Genomic DNA, 21,696 nt, shown 5'->3' with positions numbered 1-21,696 from the left:
CTGACGGGAAGCCCGCAAGCCACCGCCAATCAGACAGGAACCCCCAACACAGCCAACCGCCAGGCAGCAGGCGTAACCCCCGCACAGAACCCAGGGGAAGGGCTCAAAACTCCAAAGGGGACAGAACCACCGGAAGGAAACTCAACTGAGCGTAATACAACCCGGACAGGAGAGGAAAACAAGGAGCCCGAGGGCAACGGGAAGCAACTAACAACCCCCAAGCACAGACCTACCGGACCCGCACCAGAAAGGCCCGGAGCTGCGGAAAGGCAGGGTGGAGGGGAGGCACATCGAAGACCCAGAGCCCGCCCCCCCCCCCAAGTCCTGGGACCCCGGTCCAGAGACCAGAACTGGGCCACCCTGGCAGACGCCGGTGCCGCAAACAGGACCACCACAGGGCGGCCCCAACGACCCACCAACAGGCTGGACACAGGGAAGGAGAGAGAAAACCCAGGATGAAGGAAGGACCCAGCACATCAAAACTGCCAGCACACAGGCCTCCCACTAAAGGCAGAGAGCCGACAGCCCCAGCACCCAGACCCGAGTCCACAGAAACAGGATGCAGGCAATCAAGGAACAAGGACCAGGCCTGGACCCACCCTGACTGCGGGAGGACTACGCCACAGGAACGACAGATGGAGCCAACACCCACGAACCCCGCAGAGAGCCCGAAAGAGCACCAGGGCAAGCCCAAACGCCTCAACAGCTGCAGGCAAGAGGACCCCCGGGAGAGCAGCAGGAACCAGAACTTCGAACCGAGCCCAGCCAAGCCCCGAACAGGCCGGTGACCGAAGCCACCACAAGCGGAGCCAGAGGAGCCAGCGAACGCCCAGCCAGAAGGCAACAGCAGTCGAGCCACCAGGACAGCCCCCCTGGAGACGAACGGACAAGGGCAGCAGGGACAACAGACCCTGGAGACCAACCCATCAGGAGCCAGATGGACAGGCGGAGAAGAAGTAAACGAGCCCAAGAACCAGAAACACCACAGAAGCCAGGTGCCGCCGCACCTGCAGCTACAGGACTGCCTGAGGAGCCCCCGGGACCACAAGGCCCGAACCCACGAAGGAAGGGAGACCAGGTTCCCACCAGACAAGGGAACGGGTTCGAGCACAGTCAGAAGACAAGCCTCGACAAACACCTTGCCCCGAGAGGGGACCAGAGAAGAAACTCCCCGGGTCACCAAAAACCCGATCTCCCGAAGATCTACCAAGGACCTCCCGAACAGATTGAGAAAAGACACTCCAGCCGCAAGCCGCAAGAGGTCAACCACAGAAGGATGAAGGAAAACCCCTGCCACATGAAAGAGAGCCACGCGAGGGTCTGGACATGCGGGAATACCCAGAGCGAGGGCCTGAGGCGCAAGGGGAAGGACCCAACACAGAAAACAGGCATCCCCCACAGTGAACCACAGGATTCGCAGAAAATTCACAGAAAAGAAGCAGCAACTGGGATGCAGAGAGCGGCATCCCCAAAATCCCCAGCACGCCAAAAGTCGCCAGGCAGGGCCAGCGGAAAGAGGGCCCGAAGGGCCAACACATGGAAGGGAACCGACCGAATCCAGGAGCAGACCACCAGGAGAACCAGGATGGACCGAAAGCCGTCACACCCCAGCCCCAGAATGGAGCGGGGGCCCGGACCCGAGCCCCCCTGACAAGAACCCAGCAGATGGATCACATGGCAAGCAAACAGGACACCCAGTCCAGCAGAGCCACCCAGCGGGAACCGGAGACAGGCACTGGAGGCAGCCGAACCCCTGAACCGGAGGAACCTGCACCAAGACCCACAGTACACAGGTCCCAGCCAACAGAAACGTTCTGCTGCCACCGAGGAGGAAACGCCAAAGACAACCACCCACCATCAGGGAACCAACCAGACAGCAGTGACAGGGACCCAATAGGGCAGGGCTCTTAGGCAAGGAGGCAGCAAGCCAGGGTGAAAAACCGGCCAAAACCGCGCCAACCCGAAAGACGGAGGGGACATCCACATAGGAGACAACGTAGAGGACCCAGGCAAGGCCTCCGAGAAAGCCAGGACGCCCCATACAAGGCAAGGCATGCAGAGGGCCCAAGGTGGTGACCACCCCGAACTGCCGCCGCCAACTCCACGAAACCCTGCACCAAGGAGGGCGCCGAAGAAGCAGAGAACAGGCCAGCTGGCAGCGCCACTGCAGCAGCCAAGCAGAACAGCAGACCCACCAAGCAGAGTGGCCAGGACAGAGTCCAACAGCACAATGGGAGAAAAGGGGCAACCTCCCCACCCCCCCTCAAGAAGAAGAGCCACCGGAGATAGAGAGGGACCCACAGCACAGAAGTGAAATCCCCTGACGCAAACTGAGGGTGTAGAGAAACCTGAAACCATTAAGGACCAACACAGTGCAGAAGGAATACGGAGGGCTGAGGAGAGACCGCACACAGCAGGCTCCACAGGCTACCGACAAGCAACCGTCAGCTGGGCATTACCACAGTGGACAAAGACACAAGCACAATGCACACAATAGTGGATACAGCAGAAACACAAGTACGAGCAACATACGCCACTCCCACAGCACCAACCCCCACACTGGGACCAAGGTCAAGCCCAACTGGGAGGGCTGGGAACACCAAGGAAAGAAACCCACAGTCCCAGCCCAGCAGGAAAGTGGAAAACCCTGTCGTCCAGCACAGGAGTCCAGCGACCCAGGTCCCGAACGCCCCCCACCCTGCAGCCACATGCAGCATCAGAGGCGGGAGAAGGACCCACAACATCCAAGAACCAAGATGGGAACCAGTCGTCCACAGGAACTGCCAGACAAGGAGGGGACGTAGAAGGCACCAACCGAACCCCAGATCACAGGACAGAGCAGCCGCAATCAAGTCTAGCACCAACCACAGACATGAGAGGCAGAACAACCGCACAGAGCCCAGGCAACCAGGGCGCCCCAGGGGGACCTGAGACCCATCCGCAGAGGAAGAGGACACCAGCACGCCCTCAACAACCCTATGCGACCCAGTGGTAGACAACCGCCAAAGCCACCATCGAAGGAATAATGGAGCATAGGCAGGATACAAACCCCATCCAGCGAACCCCAGTGCCACCAAAGGCACAAGAATATATGCCGAGGCACAAGAATATCTGCCGAGGCAAAGCACCAAGGCCAGCACCGCAGGGCAAGAGAACCGCCCATGCAGGAAGGGGAAAAAACAAAAAACGGGCACAAAACCATCTTACCTGGCCTCCGGGAAGACAGCACACCAGGAGGAGACAGCCACGCAGCCCGATCCGGAAACACAGCCCCAGCCACAGGAGGACTGCCCGACACCGCCGCGGATTCCTGAGCCACCGCTCCGTCCCATACCACGAGGGAGATGAGGAGAGGAGGCACAGCCAGGAGAACGCCGCCACGGGCACCGACGTCGCAGAGAACCAACACGAAGACTCCCCGGCACCGCCACAGGGAGGAACTGAAGTTAAGTCTCACTAGGGAGACAGAAAAAAACAGGTGGAGGTGGGGACGGGCAGAGGTTTTATGCTGGGGGTGGGTCTGGGTGGGTGGCCGGGCCTCAATTGTACTGAAGAAAGGCGAGGGAGGGACGGGAGGTAATGCAAATGTGAGGAATCAGCTGTTAGAATTATCATTGAGTCTTAAGATCACTCAAGCATCGAAACAGCCATTTCCTGACAACATCTATGGCATGTCCAGAAAATATGCCTGGATGACCCCAGAAAATTCAGTTGCCCACATCCTACCATACCTGAGCTGAGTGCGCAGCGGACGCGTGGAAGGTGGGGGCTCATTAGTAAAGTACCTGTCTGCGCTAGCTGCTAACACCGCATTTGCTGCCACTAAGTTTTAACTATCACGAATTTTAAAACTGTCACTGCTAAACTGTGTCCTTATCACTGATTTTAAACTGCACAAGGAAACGCCACGCATGTAATTAGGCAGGGAGTACCTGACTCAGGAGGACTCCCCAAGCTTGCTCCGGTCTCTTCCCCGGTCCACCACGGGCCTTCATCCCGATTGTGTGGAGGGAAGCTGCTTCCGGGTAGGCTGGAGGTCGACGCCTAGTCTCTTCCCCTCTGTGGAAATATTTCTACATAACTCTGCAGAGTTGAGCGCGCAGCGGACGCGTGGAAGGTGGGGGCTCATTAGTAAAGTACCTGTCTGCGCTAGCTGTTGACGCCGCATTTGCTGCCACTAAGTTTTAACTATCACGGAATTTTAAAACTGTCACTGCTAAACTGTGTCCTTATCACTGATTTAAAACTGCACAAGGAAACGCCACGCATGTAATTAGGCAGGGAGTGCCTGACTCACGAGGACTCTCCAAGCTTGCTCCGGTCTCTTCCCCGGTCCACCATGGGCTTTCATCCCGATTATGTTGAGGGAAGCTGCTTCCGGGTAGGCTGGAGGTCGACGCCTAGTCTCCTCCCCTCTGTGGAAATATTTCTATATAACTCCATGTAGACCAGACCGCGCAGCGGACGCGCGCAGAGGGCGTGCCAAAGGCAAGCCCGTCCGCGCCCGACCGGGGCCAGGGGCCACAAACCCTACATCCTGCTCATTAGCAACAAAGACCTATAGCTCAAGGAAGCTCCATGAACTACGATACATGGCCCCAAAACCCTGTGATCACTCCTGGAACCCGGCAGTCCCCCAGACCACCTGTATATCGTGTGGTTTCCAGTTTATAAAAGTATCTCCAAATAATACTCCCATCAACCAGTACAAGATATTCCTTTTAAATTGCAGATCCCTCGTAAAACATTCCCTGGAAATCCATCTACTCATTGAAGATCTTAATCCAGACATCCTCTATCTGACTGAAACATGGCTTAACGACGAATCTGGACCAGATCTTGTCCAGGCGATCCCCCATGGCTACCAAATATCTCGCCTAGACCGCAAGACGGGGAAAGGATGGGGGTTAGCCATTATCTTTAGGGCCACTTTCCAATGCCGTAGTTCCTACAACATTATACCGGACTGTGAAAGCCTATCATTTGCGATAGACCTATCTCCTACCAATACGTTCTCGGGGATCCTCTTATACCACCCACCTGGAACCATAGGAGACTTCGCTATCAACCTCCCTTCCATATTGGCCAGCTTAGCGACCAAACCCGCAAATTTTACTCTTCTGGGAGATCTTAATATCCATTTGGACAATACCTCCAATCCTACTGCTCTTCAGTTGCTAGCAAGCTTAGAGGCCTTACAACTCACCCAATTAGTAGCCAAACCAACCCACATGAAAGGCCATCTTCTTGACACCATCTTTAGCAATTGTACAGTGCTGGAAGTACGCACCCCCTCCCCCATTCCGTGGTCCGACCACCATCTGATCCCCTTTGTCTGGACTGCCCCGAACCCTCACTCTCCGCCACACACCAATACTCCTATGCTTAGAAACTGGTCCAAACTTCCTTTGGATGATTAGCGGACAACTCTGGACAACACCAGACCCCATTTCAACCCAGACCCTACCTCAGCAAATGAGCAATTCAATAACTGGATCTCTGAATCCCTAGATTCTGTACTTTCCCTGAATTGCGCGGAATCCAAGCGTAGCTCTAAAACCGCTCCTTGGTACTCTCCCATCCTACGGGAACTAAAAGGTAAATGCAAATGTTTAGAAAGGAAGTGGAGACTGGACTTCTCCCCCGCCAGTAAAACTGACTACAGAGATATGATAAGAACCTACAAAAACGAGATTAAATCGGCCTTCTTTGTAGAAACAATTAACACAGCAGCCTCCAAACCAAAAGAGATCTACCGCATTGTAAAAACCCTCCTAAAACGTCCAGAACAGCCCCCTGACTCTTCCAATACTCAGGCCCGTTGCAATAATCTGGCTGATTTCTTCCTTCATAAAATTCAAAATATTTATACCTCTTTCCCCCTATCCCCACCCCCGCCCAAACAGCAACCATCCCCTTTACTGTAACCCAACCCACCACCTCCCTGCAATCCTTTCCTCCCCTCAATCTCACCATACTAGACTAAATCCTATCACAGGTAAAATCAGACTCTCCCAATGACCTGCCCCCCCCCGCTCTCTGAGCCTGGTAAACGACAAGATTCTGCCAGTTGCACTCAATGTACTCAATGCCTCTCTAGCCACTGGCTCCGTCCCACCTCCCTGGAAGTGCGCCATGGTTAAGGCCCTCCTAAAAAAAAACAACCTTGACCAAAGAGATCCTAATAACTATAGGCCAATCTCTCTACTCCCTTGGCTGAGTAAGTTACTTGAAAAACACACCTAGTAGACTTCTTCGAATCTAACCACTTACTCGATAACTCTCAAACCGGCTTCCGCCCCATGCATGGGAACGAAACCACGCTACTTGCAGTGACGGAGGAGGCAAGGAAGATCTTGGACCAGGGGGGTTCAGCCGCTATAATCCTCCTTGACCTAAGTGCCGCCTTCGACACTGTCAAACATAGCACGCTACTCCAACGGCTCTCGAACATCGGGATCTCGGGAAAGGCCATTTCCTGGCTTGAATCTTTTCTCTCGGACTGCTCTTTCCAAGAGTTCAAGGGTAACATCACATCCCAGAGCAAGCCTCTTGTCTGCGGTGTACCTCAGGGCTCTTCCCTGAGCCCTTCGCTGTTTAATGTTTATATGGGGCCCCTAGCTGAGGTAGTCCGTCCGTATGGAATAAAGATCTTTACCTACGCGGATGACACTCAGCTAGTGGTGGCCCTTAATCAACTGAACACAAACCCCGACAACCTAAAGACCTGCCTGGAAGAGGTCTCCAAATGGATGACCCTCTCGTGCCTTAAACTAAACGGCGTAAAAACTGAGCTAATGCTCCTAGGTAACCCTTCCCCACTCGCGCTCAAGTCACTGTGGCCCCCCTGCCTTGGCACCCCCTCCACCTCTAAGGATAAAATCAAGAGCCTAGGCATATGGCTCGACAAATCCCTCAATTTTATCGCCCAAGCCACTCAATTATCAGCTACCTGTTTTGGCCTACTTAGGCTAATACGGAAGATCCTCCCTCTACTGCCTTTCCAAGCCAGAAAAATAATGATACAGGGACTTGTTGTCTCCAGGTTGGATTTCGGAAATGCCTTGTACCTGGGAGCCCCTCAATCCACCTTGAACACGCTCCAGATCGTTCAGAACTGTGCGGCCCGTACACTACTTCAAATACCCCGCCGTCTCTCGGTAAAGACCAGCCTGAGGAGCCTCCATTAGCTTCCGGTGAGAGGAAGAATTGAGTTTAAGTCCCTCTGTATCACTCATCGAGCATATTGGGAAACGGGAGCCGCCATCAATCATTCCTTGATCACTGCCTACAGCCCCGCCACACACCTCAGATCATCATCCTCCCTTCTGGTAACAGTACCTAGGATTAAGAGAGCCAGATGCGGAGGCCGGTCCTTTTCATACAACGCATCAAGGCTTTGGAACTTCCTTCCCCACCACCTGTGCACAGAACCTAACCTCCTATCTTTCCGTAAGCATTTAAAAACCCTGCTCTTCTCACACACTGAATAATCCTGAATAATAATCCTGACCCCAACCCCCACTATACACATGTCCACAGCGCTAGGAAGCCTCAGGGTAGCTATTGCGCTTTATAAATTTTCTTTTCATTTCATTCATTCATTTAATTTCATACCATCTAGCCACTATGTTGGTGCTGACAGCACAGCCTATGAAATGGGTAGTGTCCAGGCCAGCACTCAGCGCATGCTTTGCTGCATACTCTCGAGCCTGAAATGTTTAGATAGGAGATGACTTGAGGTCTTCTTGGGTGGCCGGAAATTTTTTATTGGCCATTGTGGATATACTTTCCCAGTAGGCACACTGCATTCAAGGAGCATAGGGCCAGGCTAGCTGAAGAAAACATATTTTTGTATATTTTTTTATTAAATGTACATTACATTTTCGTATTTTCAACAATTAAGATGCAAATAAAAATTATACGAAATGCATAGGTAACACCAATATCTGCAATAAAGTATGGATTGACAAAAGGAAAAAGTGAAGAGGGAGAAAAGAGTGACATAAAAGCTTAGTAACATAGGAATCCCGGTAAGGGTTTTATTGTTTCTCAGTTGCATTCCAAAACATGCAAGCATCCAAGTTCCCTGCGAGAAGAGCAAGAACACGGGAATAAAAACAATGCTTGGACCCTGTGTCCAGGGCCAGTATGAATATGTTTTAAAGGCCGTACTCAGTCAGCTGAATGTTCTAATGGCAATTCAGTATTTTGGATACCTAGGCTTCCCGAAAGAGTCTTTGTGTTCTAATTGAACCATATGCCAGTAGTGTCAATGAAATGCAAGGGTTTATGATATGCACCTGAGAAAAGGGCTCCACACTTCCTCGAATGCTGGTAGTAGGTCAATGATTTTAGCAATTGACCTTTCAAAAGCATCCAGAGTCAGCATAGCCTTGTATCATAACACAGATCTTAGCCATCGCCGGTGAAGAAGTCATCAGTCTCCTCTTTTGAGAAGTCAAACATTCACATCATCGAAGTATGTTGTATTGACACATTGAGAGTCAGTTGGATGCTCACCGACTGGACCTGGTGCAGAGTGTTGCAGATATTGGACCAGATGGACACAAGAGTGGGACAAGACCACAGGATATGAATAATGTCGCCAACAGACTGATAGTATCACCAACGGCGTGACATAGGGGAGAGTTTAACTTGATATAATTTAAGAGTATTTCGAAATAAAGAAATTTATTGCAGGTTTTTCTGATGCCCTTGTTTTATGTTGTGAGAATGTCCACACTTCCTAATTGAATGCTTTCTGGCATTTCATGGACCACAGGACCTGCAGAGGTTTCTTAGTTGGCCACTGTATAGGCCATATATTATTTCCTGTATCTGTCCCACTTAGTGAAAAAGGTAGGGATGAAAGAAGATGTGGATATTGTCAGTTGTCTTCCCAGTTTCAGCTGTTATATTGTATCTAATGCCAGTGTTGGGTGTCATCGAGGCCGTGTTCCGATTCCAGACCTGGGAAACCTTTCATTAAATCCGTTCCGAGCGGGTACAACCTCGAGGATCCCCTTTAATTTCCAGGCATTCTAATGATTAAGCAAATCGCCTGTACTAATACTGGCATTGTGCCAGATGGGGCCCTCAAGATGAAAAAACCTGTCCTGTTTCAGCTTGTGTTGCGTCTTCCACATCTGTATGGAGTGTAACAAGTGCGAATTGGAAGGATCTGAAGCGTTTACAACAGTTTTGTACAGAACATTTGTATTCTACACCATGTTCTGCAGAGATCTTTCAATGAAGGCCCAGTCTGGGGTTTCCAGTTCACCCTGGAAGTGGTAGGCTAGTTGTGAGAGGTGGTAGGCTGCATAACAATGCTTTAACTTAGGGAACCGGAAGCCACCGAAAACCTCTTTTTGGTAAAGGTGTCAAAACACTTTGATACCCTGTCTGGACGGTTTGAGGGGGAAGGGATTTGATTCAATCTACTCATTGATACCTGTTGGATAAGGCTTTTGAGTGTAGGGTGTTTTGTCGGAAAATCAGGATCAGCAGAGGGCAGTCTCAGATGTCTGGCTGGAGGAGCGACCACAGTTTCGAATTAGTTGCGATGACTGTTTCTGTCATTGCCTCATTAAATGGTAATAGAGGCTCTGATAAAATGGCTGCGATTGAAGTATTCAGTCAGCAAATTGCCTTTGATTTCAACCGTAGGCAGTTGTAACTTTAGCACCTCAGCCACTCAGCACAATACAACTGCAAATGAGGCACCTTTTTCAGCTGGTGAGTCCAGCTTAGGCTCAGGGGAGATCTTGAGATAATTTACATTCTGTAGGTCTAGAAAAAGTCCTTCAACGGAGTAATGAGGTGGGAGCACATTGTCTGTCACCCTGCCATCATCAGTGCCATGGCGAACATTTTTAGGCCCTTCACAGCATTAGAATCTGAACTCTAACCTTTGGTGTCACTGGCTTTGTGGAGGAGGCTCGGGATCTGGTTCAGTGACCACTGGCAGCACCTGGGTAATCTCGTAATACGACATAGGCCTGGCGCAGGGTCAGAGACCAGTGATGGGATCGGATGCAGTATCGGTGGAGTCAGCAGCCGCACTGAAGGAACTGACATGGACGTCGGAGCAGGAGTAGAAGCATGGACTGATGTCGGTATGGGCCCAGAGGGCAACCAGCACCGGGGGAACTTGATGGGGTGGAGCGCCCTGCTGGTGGAAGTCTGACCGCAGGCACCAGCGGCCTTAAGGCACACAAAAGTGAGCTGGCAGCATCTGAAAAATCTGCAACATGGCCTTCTTGAAGGATGCAGATCATTGATAGCCCAGGGAATTTGGAGCACACCTGGACCGACTGTGGTAATGAACCGGCTGTGGAAGGCACTGGAAGTGGAGGCCATTGGGTGTCCCCCTCATAACTTTTAACCTGATTACAACAAGTAACAGTGTGGTGTCAAACTCAAGTTGGCTTTTTTTTGCTTATGGAGTGTTTTCAACTTATATGATGACTTCAAGCGAGAATGAGACTTTGCACAAGAGCAGTCCAGTGACTTGGAGCGGGAGCAAGATTGCTGTTTTGAATGTTATCTCAACTTATGCTTGGTGAGGTTCCTATGCCCAGGCACCAAAGGTACACGTCTACGAGATCTTGATATCAGTCCTTTATGGAGGGGATATGTGATGGTTTTGGCATCAGCAAACAACTTCTTCAATCTGGTCTCGACTTGGTGGACTTTGTCTCCAGGCCTATGGGCTCATCTGTCTCCCAGCATTGGTCTGCCCATTTGAGTCACTCTGGCCTTCCATGAGATTTCAGGATGGACTGCTGTATTCACCCTTTATTAGTTCTAATCTTTTTGGAGCCCAGACTACTGTGTCTCTCAAGACGTTTAGCCAGAAAGTACCTCCAGCCATTCTGGACAAGAGATTCCTCCTGCTTGTCGACTTTCGGTCAACCTGAATTTTCAGAAGGTTGACTGAAGAGTAAGCCCTACAGGAGGCTCAGGTGTGTTGGTCCGATTCGGATTTTCCTTTCCCTCCTGGTGATTTTACACACTTTTGTCTTATGACTTGAGTGCCATGTCACACTGGTTGTAGATGCGATGATTATGTTTCCTGGTACTGTGCACCACTTTGGTATTTCTTGTTCCAGTTCAGCCTGTTTTGCACCTCTTGAATATGCTGAAGGGGGTGTCTCGTAATGGCGTGGCTTCCTTGTTTTTAATATTGCCTGTGCATCGCTGCTGCCTGTTATGGTGGTCGTTCTGTTTAAGTCTAGTCATTGTGGAGTACCAACTTCCTATTTGGGCTACTTTCTGTTTAATCTTAAACAATGGCGTGGCCTTGGGTTTTGGTCCCTTATCTGCAGGGGTCTTGTTTGGTGATGGGCTGTATGCTCAGTCAGAGTTGTCGCACCATCATTCTGTCAATGTTGTGTATTCCATTTTTTTTTGCTTCTGTTGACTGTTTCAGTCTGTGTCCGCTGTTGGACCTCGATGCTTCTGTCTATTCTGTGGTCACTTTGAGTAGAAGACCTGCTAGATCCCGCTCCTCCATTTTACAACTGTGAGGTGGATGGTCACGGCTGACCTCTGGGCCCCTTGTGAAGGTAACGGGGATGGGTTGGGGAGGGGGCAATTGTTCTATGCAGATGTTGTTTGCCCTGCACTGCAGTTCTGGTCTCTGTCTGTGTAGCTCTTGTTCGCTATTCAGTGTGTGTTGTATTGTCTTATTGACCAGCAGGCTTTGGATGGTGTGAGGCCTCTTGTGGGTGTTTCCAGTGTAGTAGAGCTTTTCAGTAACGATGGACGGTGTTAATGGTTAGTTCTTCAGCCTTCCTTTCCTCTTGCTCTAACACTAGAATTTGTTAGGCTGCATTTGGAAGATTAAATATGCTGTTCATCCTTGTTTGGTGGTCTGTTGACTATTGGCCATGATGCTTATTGTCTCTACGATTGGTTTGCCATGCAAAAGTTATTCGGGTCTTCTGTTCTAGCTAAACTTTGATGCTTGCTACTCCTTGGTGCCTTGTCATTCTTGCCTGTGTTTCTTTGTCCTCTGGTGTTGAATGTCTTTTGGTCATGCAATCTTCCTGGACTGCATTTATGGGCTACGGGGGATGTCTCTTCTTGATTGTTGCTTGGATAGGGTGGACTCCTTGAAGGGCCTTTGGGATTATCCCTTCTCTGTAAAAATAAAAACAAACTACACAGGAGAGAAAATATGTTTTCTTTTCTATTATTCCAACATTCTTCCCACTAACGACTGTCGCACACCAGACAATTTCCCTCCTGGCGGAGGATGATAAAGACCTGGAAAAAGGGACACTCAGGTGCCAAGACCCTATGATGATTCATCCCACTTAATCAAATAAGCGGAGAACCAAGATATACCACTGCCGTGACAGTGTGGCTGAGGGTCCTTATCAGAAAAATTCCAAGAGACTCTGGAAAATGACCTAAGTGATTCATTCTTTTTTTGATTATTTAAGTACTGGCTCAGGAAGTTGAATGAATCTCTGCTTCTCTTTCCCTCCTGTTTTTTGGTGTACATAGAAATCCCCTACAAAAGAACTAAAGGAAAGGCTACTGGGTCAGGGGACCAAAGAGTGGCCATTCCCACTCCATCCTACTAAGGTAACTCCATGCAGCTGGAATCGGCAGCTTGTCTTTCCTCTGGATTTGCTCATTCCTCCTATCCAATCACAATCATTCTGCCACCCTATCCCCATATTAGTCTGATGCCTCCAAACTCATCTGCGGCATGCTCCAGGGATCCTCCTGAGCCCCACCCACTTCAATGCCTATATGGCTTGTCCCCTTCCATTATATATGGAAGCACTATATCCTATGCCAGCAACAGCCCGCTCATCCTATCCCACTTGGAAGAAGCACCCATCACTCAGTTCAACTTCGTCAACAGCATGTCCTCTGATCACCAGCTTGGTGGCCTACCAAGCTTGGTCCATCTCTCCTTCCCTCAAAAGTTGCTAGGGGAACTGTGATCCACAACCAAATTTCAATGTTCAATCGGGTCAGCATGGTAGTGTCGGCAAGCTTTCACATCCTCAGAATGCTCAATAAAGTATGGATTTTAGAAGGCTTCTAGTTAATGTCTGCAGAAAAGTGATACAAGTCCTCATCACCAGCAGACTTGACTACGGCCACCCTATATGTTGGTGGCTCTGCTCAGCTCCAAGTGGTGTAAAACCCTTCAGCCAAACATACGCTCAACCAACCCTACAGGCCCACACAAGCAGGCTGGTTCTCCATTGGCTCCCAATTCAGATTTACTCCCTCTTCAAGCATCTTTAAAGCCCTGCACAACTTGGGCTCATCATATCTCAACTACCGCATCCACTTCAACATTCTGACCAAAAATCTCAATTCTGCTGGCCAGCTACTGGCTCGCGGGAAAATGAATAACGCCGAGGCGTACACTATTTGGTCGTGACACCCGAATAATTGAGGGAGACCGTGTGATTTAAGCCACGTATGCTGAGAATCTACCTTTTTTGCCAAGCGGACATATTGTATATATAAGGTATTATTTACAGTACCTGGGTTTAGATAGTGGCTCCCACCCCACCCGTGTGGGTGGCCCTGTGGGCTTACCAGGTATACCGGAACTAGGCGTGGCCAGGACCGTCAAAATTAGAGTACCCATGTCCTGATGAAGCCTACATCATCTGGCTGAAACGCGACCGCGACTGCGTCGACACCTTTTGTTTGAATGGAGTCCCTTGTTACAACTTAAAAAGATTTGATTTGTCTCTGTTTTGCACCTATACAATTTGAGATTGGGTTAATTCTCTAACCCCCTGGTGTTTTTCGTTTGGGACCTCCACTTTGTTGTGCACTCCTTTGCAAATTAGGAGGAGGCATTTACTTAAATCGGTGTATATATATATTGGTATTTATCTGTTGAATTCAGGGTACAGATAAATGTTTGTTGATATTGTAAATGTTTTGTATATTTCTATATGATGTATATGTGATAATTTGTATATAGATTGTTGATTGTTGTGCTTTCCTAGATGTCCGCTCATATGTGTGTATATGAATTTTCCTACATATGCTTATAATGTTCTATTTGTGTTTCACAAGATAATTAGATGTTTCTTGTTGAAAAATTAAAAAAGGATTAATCCCTTCAGTTCCCCCCCCTTTTTTTGCTACTTCTTCATCCTTGGATGTCTCCTGCTCAGGTACGGGAGGGTTAAGTGGGCAGAACCCCTTATCATTTCTTGCTTCTCAGCTACTGGCCTCCGACCCTCACATGTGGTGCGCCAAAGCAGAAGTATGCACCAGATCAATCCTTGAATTCGGAAGAAACTGAAAGCCTTGATACCCTCATAGGTGATATGCACGCCTGATGTATACAGATACCATACCACTCTATATAATATAGTAGGGGCACAGAGGACACAAAGACATGAGCTCCTTCAGCTGAAGACACCTACACTGATGTGAGCACTAATAGGCAGACCCGAGGTAGTCTTACCCCATGCTCTCAGATCAGGGACTCTCAAGAAAGGGTTGTGATGAGGAGCAACACATTCAAAAAGCCTTTAGGCCTTGCCTACTCATTCTTGCAAGTGGTAACAAATTAATCTTACTAACTCAATGTTGCTATGCATAGTAACTCTTGTCAAAATGCTTATCTCTTGCCAAACAAATAAATAGCCAATAATGGATTCTAAATACCCCTTAAAAACATGGCCCTGTACTAAGTTAGGTCAACTTGGATGAACTTTCCAGTCTTGGTGGCTCCTGGCCTTACCTTAGCCCAGATGATGCTCCTGGTACAGCTGGAAGAGAGAGTTGCAACTTTCTCAATAATTTGGCGCTGCTTTCTTCATGTGTTTGGTCCTGGCTCCTAGCCCGTTCATTGATACTTTTTAAATGCATGGCTGAGCTCCGATTATTTGGCTCGTTCTTGTTATGATGGTGACCTGTGAAAAGAAGAAGACAAAGATGTCAGATTATATTGGTTTTAGGACTGATTTTAATTGCAAATGTTTCAGATATCCTCCAGAATTATATTCATTTGATTATCCAAAACATTGTATGTAAAATATACTGACTTAAAGTGGCTTTCAGCCAGCTCTCTTCATCCATTGGTATGTTGTTGGGTCATTTACTTTTTCTTCCGCCAGCACAGCATACAGCATGCATTTTTTAAAGATTAATGATTGTCCAGCAGCTCCAACAACAATAAAATTTTGCAATACACATGACAAAACAAAACAACCAGTGACAACTTAAAAAGGTTGGTGGCCAATGCCATACTTATTTACTTGGCCAATGCTAGTTCATATAGACGGTTAAGGAGCTTCTACATATTATGTGCCCTACTGTCAGATTTCAGGAAGGACTGTGAGAGTCTGTATGTGTGTCCATGCATGTTTGTGTGTGCAAGGAGGTGTGTGTATTACTAAAATTAAATGGATAATATACTTACTTTAGGAACTTCCAGCCAATCTTCTTCAGGCTCTAGTCTATTATTGGGTCATTCACACTTCTCTTACACCCACTATGGCATGCAACCCGTGGCAATGGTTCAGCTAATTTCAGCCATTGGTTAGCTTCATAGTGAGTGACGGCGGTCTGCCCTTTCACAAGAAGCACATCCACCCACAAAATATATACCATAAGTCACTACTATGGCCTTGCGTTTAGGAAATAGTGGGTGGGAGGGAATTGACAATGGAAGCTGAATATATTAGCCAGGCAGTTTGTGTGGAATGTCACTGGGAAGTGTTATTCCAGCGTTGTGTGGGGTGGGGCTGGGAGGATCGTGAGGTCATGGCAAAACATTGGTTGTGTATCCCATGTATTTACACATATAGGCAGTAGTATAAAATAGCAGAGCTAACTAGTACAACACTGAAATATAGACTATACAATGTAAAGCAGGAGCAATAATACAATAGCTCCAACACTGCTCAAGCTGATGACAAGGAATATAAGAAGGTTGAACATCCCCATAAAATCCCGTCAGGTACTTGCGTATGTGAACAGAGACAAAATAGACAAATACACACATTGGGCAAAAACAATGATAATGCCCTTAACCATAGGTCACTTACCTTTAGAGACACTCTGGTAGAGACTCTATCTAACCCAATATTCATCACCTTTTGAATATTCCAGAAACTTTTTCAGCAGTACCATTGCACAGTGGTACCAGTGGCAGCTTCTTCGCTATGCGGAGGAGCGTCGCCTCACTGCTTTTGAGCAGTTCAAAGTAAAGGAAAAATAAAATGATACTAACTTTGAGTTATTATAATTTTATGTTTCCTTTGCGGGTGGAGCATCGCAGGGGAGGAGTGGTTTGCCCACTTCGACTGTTTGGTCGGCCCTCTTGAGCTGCCCAAAACAGTTATGCGCACTTTCCCAGTTCTCCATGCAGACTGCATTACAACCGCTGTGGAGAACATGCCCAGGCCCCCATTCCCTGGGTGAGCGGTAAACAAGGACGCTCAAACCCAAGCACAACGCTGCATTGCAGCATTATGATTGGTCAGGGGAACCTGGCTATTCTTCCTGGCTCCCTGTTCCTCGAGTCCCACGAGGAGAGCAAGAAGCAGAGACGCGGGACCCGGCGGAAAGGTAAGTGTATGTATATATATATATATTTTTTCATTGTGCAACTCCGCTCCCCACTGCGCCACCCGCAAGTCATGCTGGCCGCCACTGAGTGGTACTGCGGAAAAAAGTTTCTGTAGGTAGCCCCGTGCGATTCCTCACTGATGCCGTTCTGCTCTGGAAATGATGTGCGGAGCTTTTATAGGTGTCACTCTCGCAAGCTGATGTCAGTGGTTTTTGTGTCTGTCTACGCCCCCAGATATTATGTCCCAAAAGCAAATTGGTTGTGACCAGTGTGCAGATTCCTAAATTTAGAATGGTATTAAATGATGAAGTCCAGTTCCCAGAAGGAGGAGTGGGAGACATTGCCTTCTTAGGGGGATCATTCCTGAAACTTTTTGCTTTTTTGTCCTCCTACTCTTTGCCTACTTGCTCTTCATGGCCCTAGAACTCGGGGCATGTTCCTACTGTACTGCAGTTCGAAGGTACAAGCACCCTCCCTACACAGGTTAGGAGTGGGGTGCTTGCACAATTGGGTAACACGTGGTACCTGGGAGGGCCCTATGAAAAGGTACACCATATACCCAGGGCGGGTATGGCATTGGCGAGTAGGGGTATGCGGCACTGATCATGCCCAATGGGACTTGCCTGCCAAGTATGTCTCTTACTCAGGTTGGCGTCTCCACTGGTAATTCAATCTGGAGGGGGCCTCGCCTCCCACCAGAGCGGCCCTAGGGTATGTCCCAAGGGGTGAAGCTCGAGGTAGGTGAATAGCCGGGTGGGGAACTGAGCATGACTGCTGCCCGAACAGGAGTGAGCCCCTAGGTGGGGTCCCACTACCTCGGTACCTCGGGGGTCAGGTTCCATCCATGGGACCTAACCCGGGGGTTGCAGAGGCCCCTTTGCCTCCATAGGGCCGGAGCCCTTCCCCAATGGTGGTACAGTGTAGAAGTGCGTACACCCTTCCTACCTTTTGTAGGAGTGGTGCTTAGTGGGGGGTTGAAACAGATCTCCTGCATGTCATGACAAACAGTGGGTGCACTAGCACCATGGCTGTGCTGGGCCTGGGTCCGGTCGGATAGTGCTGGTCGGCCTGAGCCCTTGCACCTGTGATGTTTCTATGACCCCGCCAGGAGCCAGCCAAGACGGCCTGGTGTGCGCATTGGCACCAAGGAATTGCTTAATATCGAACCGCCGTCATCAGCCAGATAGCACACCATGGATGTCCTGGAGACCAGGGCCGCTGGCCTACAACAGCAAGCCAGTGCGCATGCTGGTTCTCAAGTGGAGCCTTGAGGCTGCCGTGTGAAAGTGCGCACACCCTTCCGACATGTTAGGGAATGGTGCGGACATTATGTTTGTAAACGTAGGTCAGGCCTGCCTTTGCGGCCTGGGTGTGCACCTGCACTACTGGTGTGGTTTACCTATGTGTCCGATCTGTTATTGGACGCCGGTGTGCGCACTCGCACGGACTGTACGTTTACACACATGTCTGACCTGACCCAGAAGTTCTGTAAGTGCGCCCTTGCGCATATACTCTGGCTGACCCGTAACAAACACAGTCCAGCGGGAGGGGAGCCTTTCACCTCCACTCGGATGGAAGGTGAAGGGCTAGGCAGGCACCCATTGGTGTTCGCTGCCCAAGTAGTATGGAAGACCCACAAGGATATCTCTATCGAGGAGGTTTGCTCTTCCCTTAAGGTAGCATGGGAAGAGGTTGCCTGTATTTTAAGCTGCAATAATGGATTGCAGTAGCGCAGCATCATGATGTTTCCTATCAATTGATTCGCTAGGCCAAACCTGCTCCAATGGTAATGGTGGGCTTGGCATATCTTGTGTGGAAATTCCCACGTATGGAAAGTTACCATTTCTAGGCATCAAACTCTTTGTGTGCCATGGTGTATAGCACCGGTCAACACCAGAGGCCGGGGGAGCACATCTGGCATTAGAGACCACCGTAAACCATTGGGCATGCAACTGAGATAACCGTCCCCTGTCATTTGTGAGCCTGGCGGAATATATGGGGGTGGGGGTCAGAGATTGTGACACCTGGCTTCTGGGGCCAGATTACAGTCCTCATAAAGACAGATATCTGCATTCCACAGCCTCATGGCAGACAGGACTGAAAATTTAGGTACACATCTGGGGTTCAAAGGAATACACTTTGAACCTTCCCCCAACTACAAAGAACCAATGGGGTACAACTATACAGTGCTACCCCGCTGAGCGGGGAGATTCTCCTGTAGGGACGCAGGACTGAAGAACATGGAATGCATAGTGCACATTGCCAGAGGACTCTGTTGTGCACATGGAGGATAGCTGCACTTGGGAAAGGATGCCTTCCAGAATGTTGGCTGACCTGGGCTAACTATCTGCTGATGTATGGCACCATGAAGCGGACTCCCAAGTACCAGTTGGCTGGCCTCTGGTTCTCTCGGAGGTCTCAAGGACATCAAAGATCTCCTACGAGGGTCCCACACTATCTACCGGTGGCATCCGGGGTGCGATGCCCTCTAGGTGCCCACATCGCCTGCTGGAAGCTGTAACAGCGCAGTGTGAGCTTGGAACTACAGAATTGTGCCTGGAGACCGAAGTGCCTAGTGTGGAGCTCAAGACATTGCCAGCATCGTCGCCAAAGTGGTTCCTGTACTGCAGGGACCTCGGCACTCATAAGCATCTAGTTGATGCCAAGATGCATCAACCACCTCCAGAAGAAGGTCAATGGCGTTCAGCTGTCGCCATTTAATCTCCAAGCATGAAGGTGGACATTATGATAGCCCAGGTGCAGAATCCTGTACCATTGCTGTGCAGTAGATCCTCCCAGAGGGGCAACCTAATCGGAAACAGATGGTGGTGCCAAGGATTTCGGGATACCCTACTCTCCATGCCCAATTCAGGGCCACTAGGATGACTTGGGCCTGGTTGGTCCTGAAAATGTTCAGAACTTGGGACAGAAGGGGTATCTGCAGAAAGGCATAAAGCAGTCCTGAGTTCCACCCTGGGCGGAAAATGTCTCCTAGCAAGAGAGGCTCTGGAAACTCTAGCGTACAGAACTGATGACATTGCATGTTCTCTGCGCTGGTGAATAGATAAAGCCATGGTCTCCCCATTTGCCGAAGATGCATTGCACTACCTCCTGGTGTAATGGCCATTTATGATCTGTGAGGCATCAGCAGCTGAGCTCGTTCACCCTGGCACCAGGAAGATTCCTTGATGGGCTAGGCATTTCCAGATGCTCAGTGCCTCCTGGCACAGGGTCTGTGACCCCACCCCTGCTCTATTTGTTGCAATACCACATGGTGTTGGTGTTGTCCGTAAGCACCTGCAGTAACCTCCCCTTGATGAATTGAAGGAAGGCTTTTAATGCCAAGCGAATGGCCTTCAGCTGCAGGAAGTTGACATGGAACTGGGTCTCTGTCAAAAACCAGAGGCCTCTGATCTCCACCTCTCCCAGATGGCCCCACCAACGCATAGGTCACCTCTATCAGCTCTGGGTGGGGTAAGGAGAGAGGTTCAGGTGCAGACCCAATCGTGGTTCAGTAACCATCACTGCAGATCTTTTGTATTCTCCTCCAAAATCTGGATGCGGTCAGAGAGACCCCCTTGACGTTGGGCCCACTGAGACTTCAGAGCCTGCTTATGCCACCTAGTGTGCTTGACTAGCAGGATGCAGGAGGCCATCAGTCCCAGCATACTCAGAGTCAATCTCACTGAAATCAAGAACTAAGGTTGAAAGATTGGCCTAATAGCCTACATGTCCTGCACTCTAATTTCTGGGAGAAAGGAATGAACCCGGACAGTGTCCAGAATGACTCAGATGGAGGGGAGAGTCTGAGAAGGAGTCAGGTGTGACTTCTTCACACTGATAGTGGACCCCAAAGATGACAGGAAGTTTACTGTCGTCTGGAGGTGGTAGACAACTGCCTGGGGGGAGCCTGCCTTTAAACAGTCATCGAGGTTGGGGAGGACTAGTATACCCGACCTCTGAAAATGTGTTGCTATCACGCCATCACTTTCATGAACACTTGAGCAGCTCTTGTAAAACGAAAGGGGAGCACAGGGTATTGAAAATTCTCCAGTCCCGCCATGAATGTAGCGACGATGGGCCCTCAAGACGGGAATGTGGAAATATGCGTTCTGCAGGTCCAATGCTACCAGGCTGGTCTCCAGGGTCACGGACAGAAAAGACCACAGCTAGGGTGAACATTTTAAATGTTACCTTCCAGAGGAAGGTTTGAGGGGTGCAGATCTAGAATAGAACAAAAGTGTGTGTCCTTCTTTGGCACCAGAAAGTAGCTGTAATAACAACCATGACCCACATCTGATGCAGGCACCCTCTCAATAGCCCTTTGGCCAAAAGGACTTGCACTCAGCAGACTAATGTTATACACCTCGTAACTTTCCTCCAGGACAAACGTGGTGGTACTATTGCAGAACCTAAAAGGGGTATGCTCCATCCTCAATGCCTCAGATTACTTGTATGTTAATTCACCCAACCACGTGGCGGAGGTCCTTCCCCTCCAAACATTTTTTTGTTTTCTCTGTGTTTTTCCATTCCCTCAACATCTGTTCCCGATTTTGTTTTCCTTAGTGTCTTTTCAGTTCTTTTCTGGTGTTCCCAATACAAAACCTTGATTGTTTCACAATTCCGTAGGTATTAATTATGCTTCCAGACCCAAGGGTGGAAAAAATGAATCTAAGAATGACAAGCATGTACAAGGGAACTGATGCATTTGTCTGACATTATGTGAGGAGGTATACAGCACACAATGGTCGATGACCTCCACCAAGGAAAAAACACAGAAAAAGAGACAATTCTGAAAGCAACCACTAAATGGCACAATAATGGGAATCCGGAAAAGATTCACACTGTAAAACCAGATAGCCTATTTTACTGAGAGCTGGTTCTTAAGTCAGAGAATAGGTAGGTAAAGTCCCATCACAAGCCTACACAGTGGCACAAAGTGCAGTTGAACTCTAACCATAAGTATTAAACAGAACAGAGAAAGAGAGCTCATAGAGAGCATGCCACAAAAGAAAAAATCACAGACACACAAGCATACCATCCTAGTCCTTAACTAAATAGGTAAAAGAATATTGCACCAACCTAGTGGTTTACATGTGTCTCAAAATCACTTATTTTTA

General features: G+C 49.2%; 1 protein-coding gene across 7 annotated transcripts in view; it reads right to left on the bottom strand.

Annotated features, from left to right (window-relative positions):
* Positions 1-21,696, bottom strand: part of AGBL3 (AGBL carboxypeptidase 3) — an 873,099-nt gene that overhangs the window by 10,027 nt on the left and 841,376 nt on the right. For 6 of the 7 annotated variants that reach the window (XM_078669865.1, XM_078670168.1, XM_078670098.1 and 3 more), the window contains one exon: positions 14,744-14,915. In XM_078669865.1, the coding sequence (XP_078525991.1) occupies positions 14,744-14,915 (172 nt within the window). Of the gene's footprint in view, positions 1-14,743; positions 14,916-21,696 lie in introns of those variants that run through there. The other variant, XM_078670316.1, reaches the window with a different exon arrangement.

Source organism: Lissotriton helveticus, chromosome 1_1 (assembly GCF_964261635.1).
Source record: "Lissotriton helveticus chromosome 1_1, aLisHel1.1, whole genome shotgun sequence".
Lineage (NCBI taxonomy): Eukaryota > Metazoa > Chordata > Amphibia > Caudata > Salamandridae > Lissotriton > Lissotriton helveticus.
Note: the sequence above shows the minus strand (reverse complement) of the source record. Positions and strands in the feature narration are given on the sequence as shown.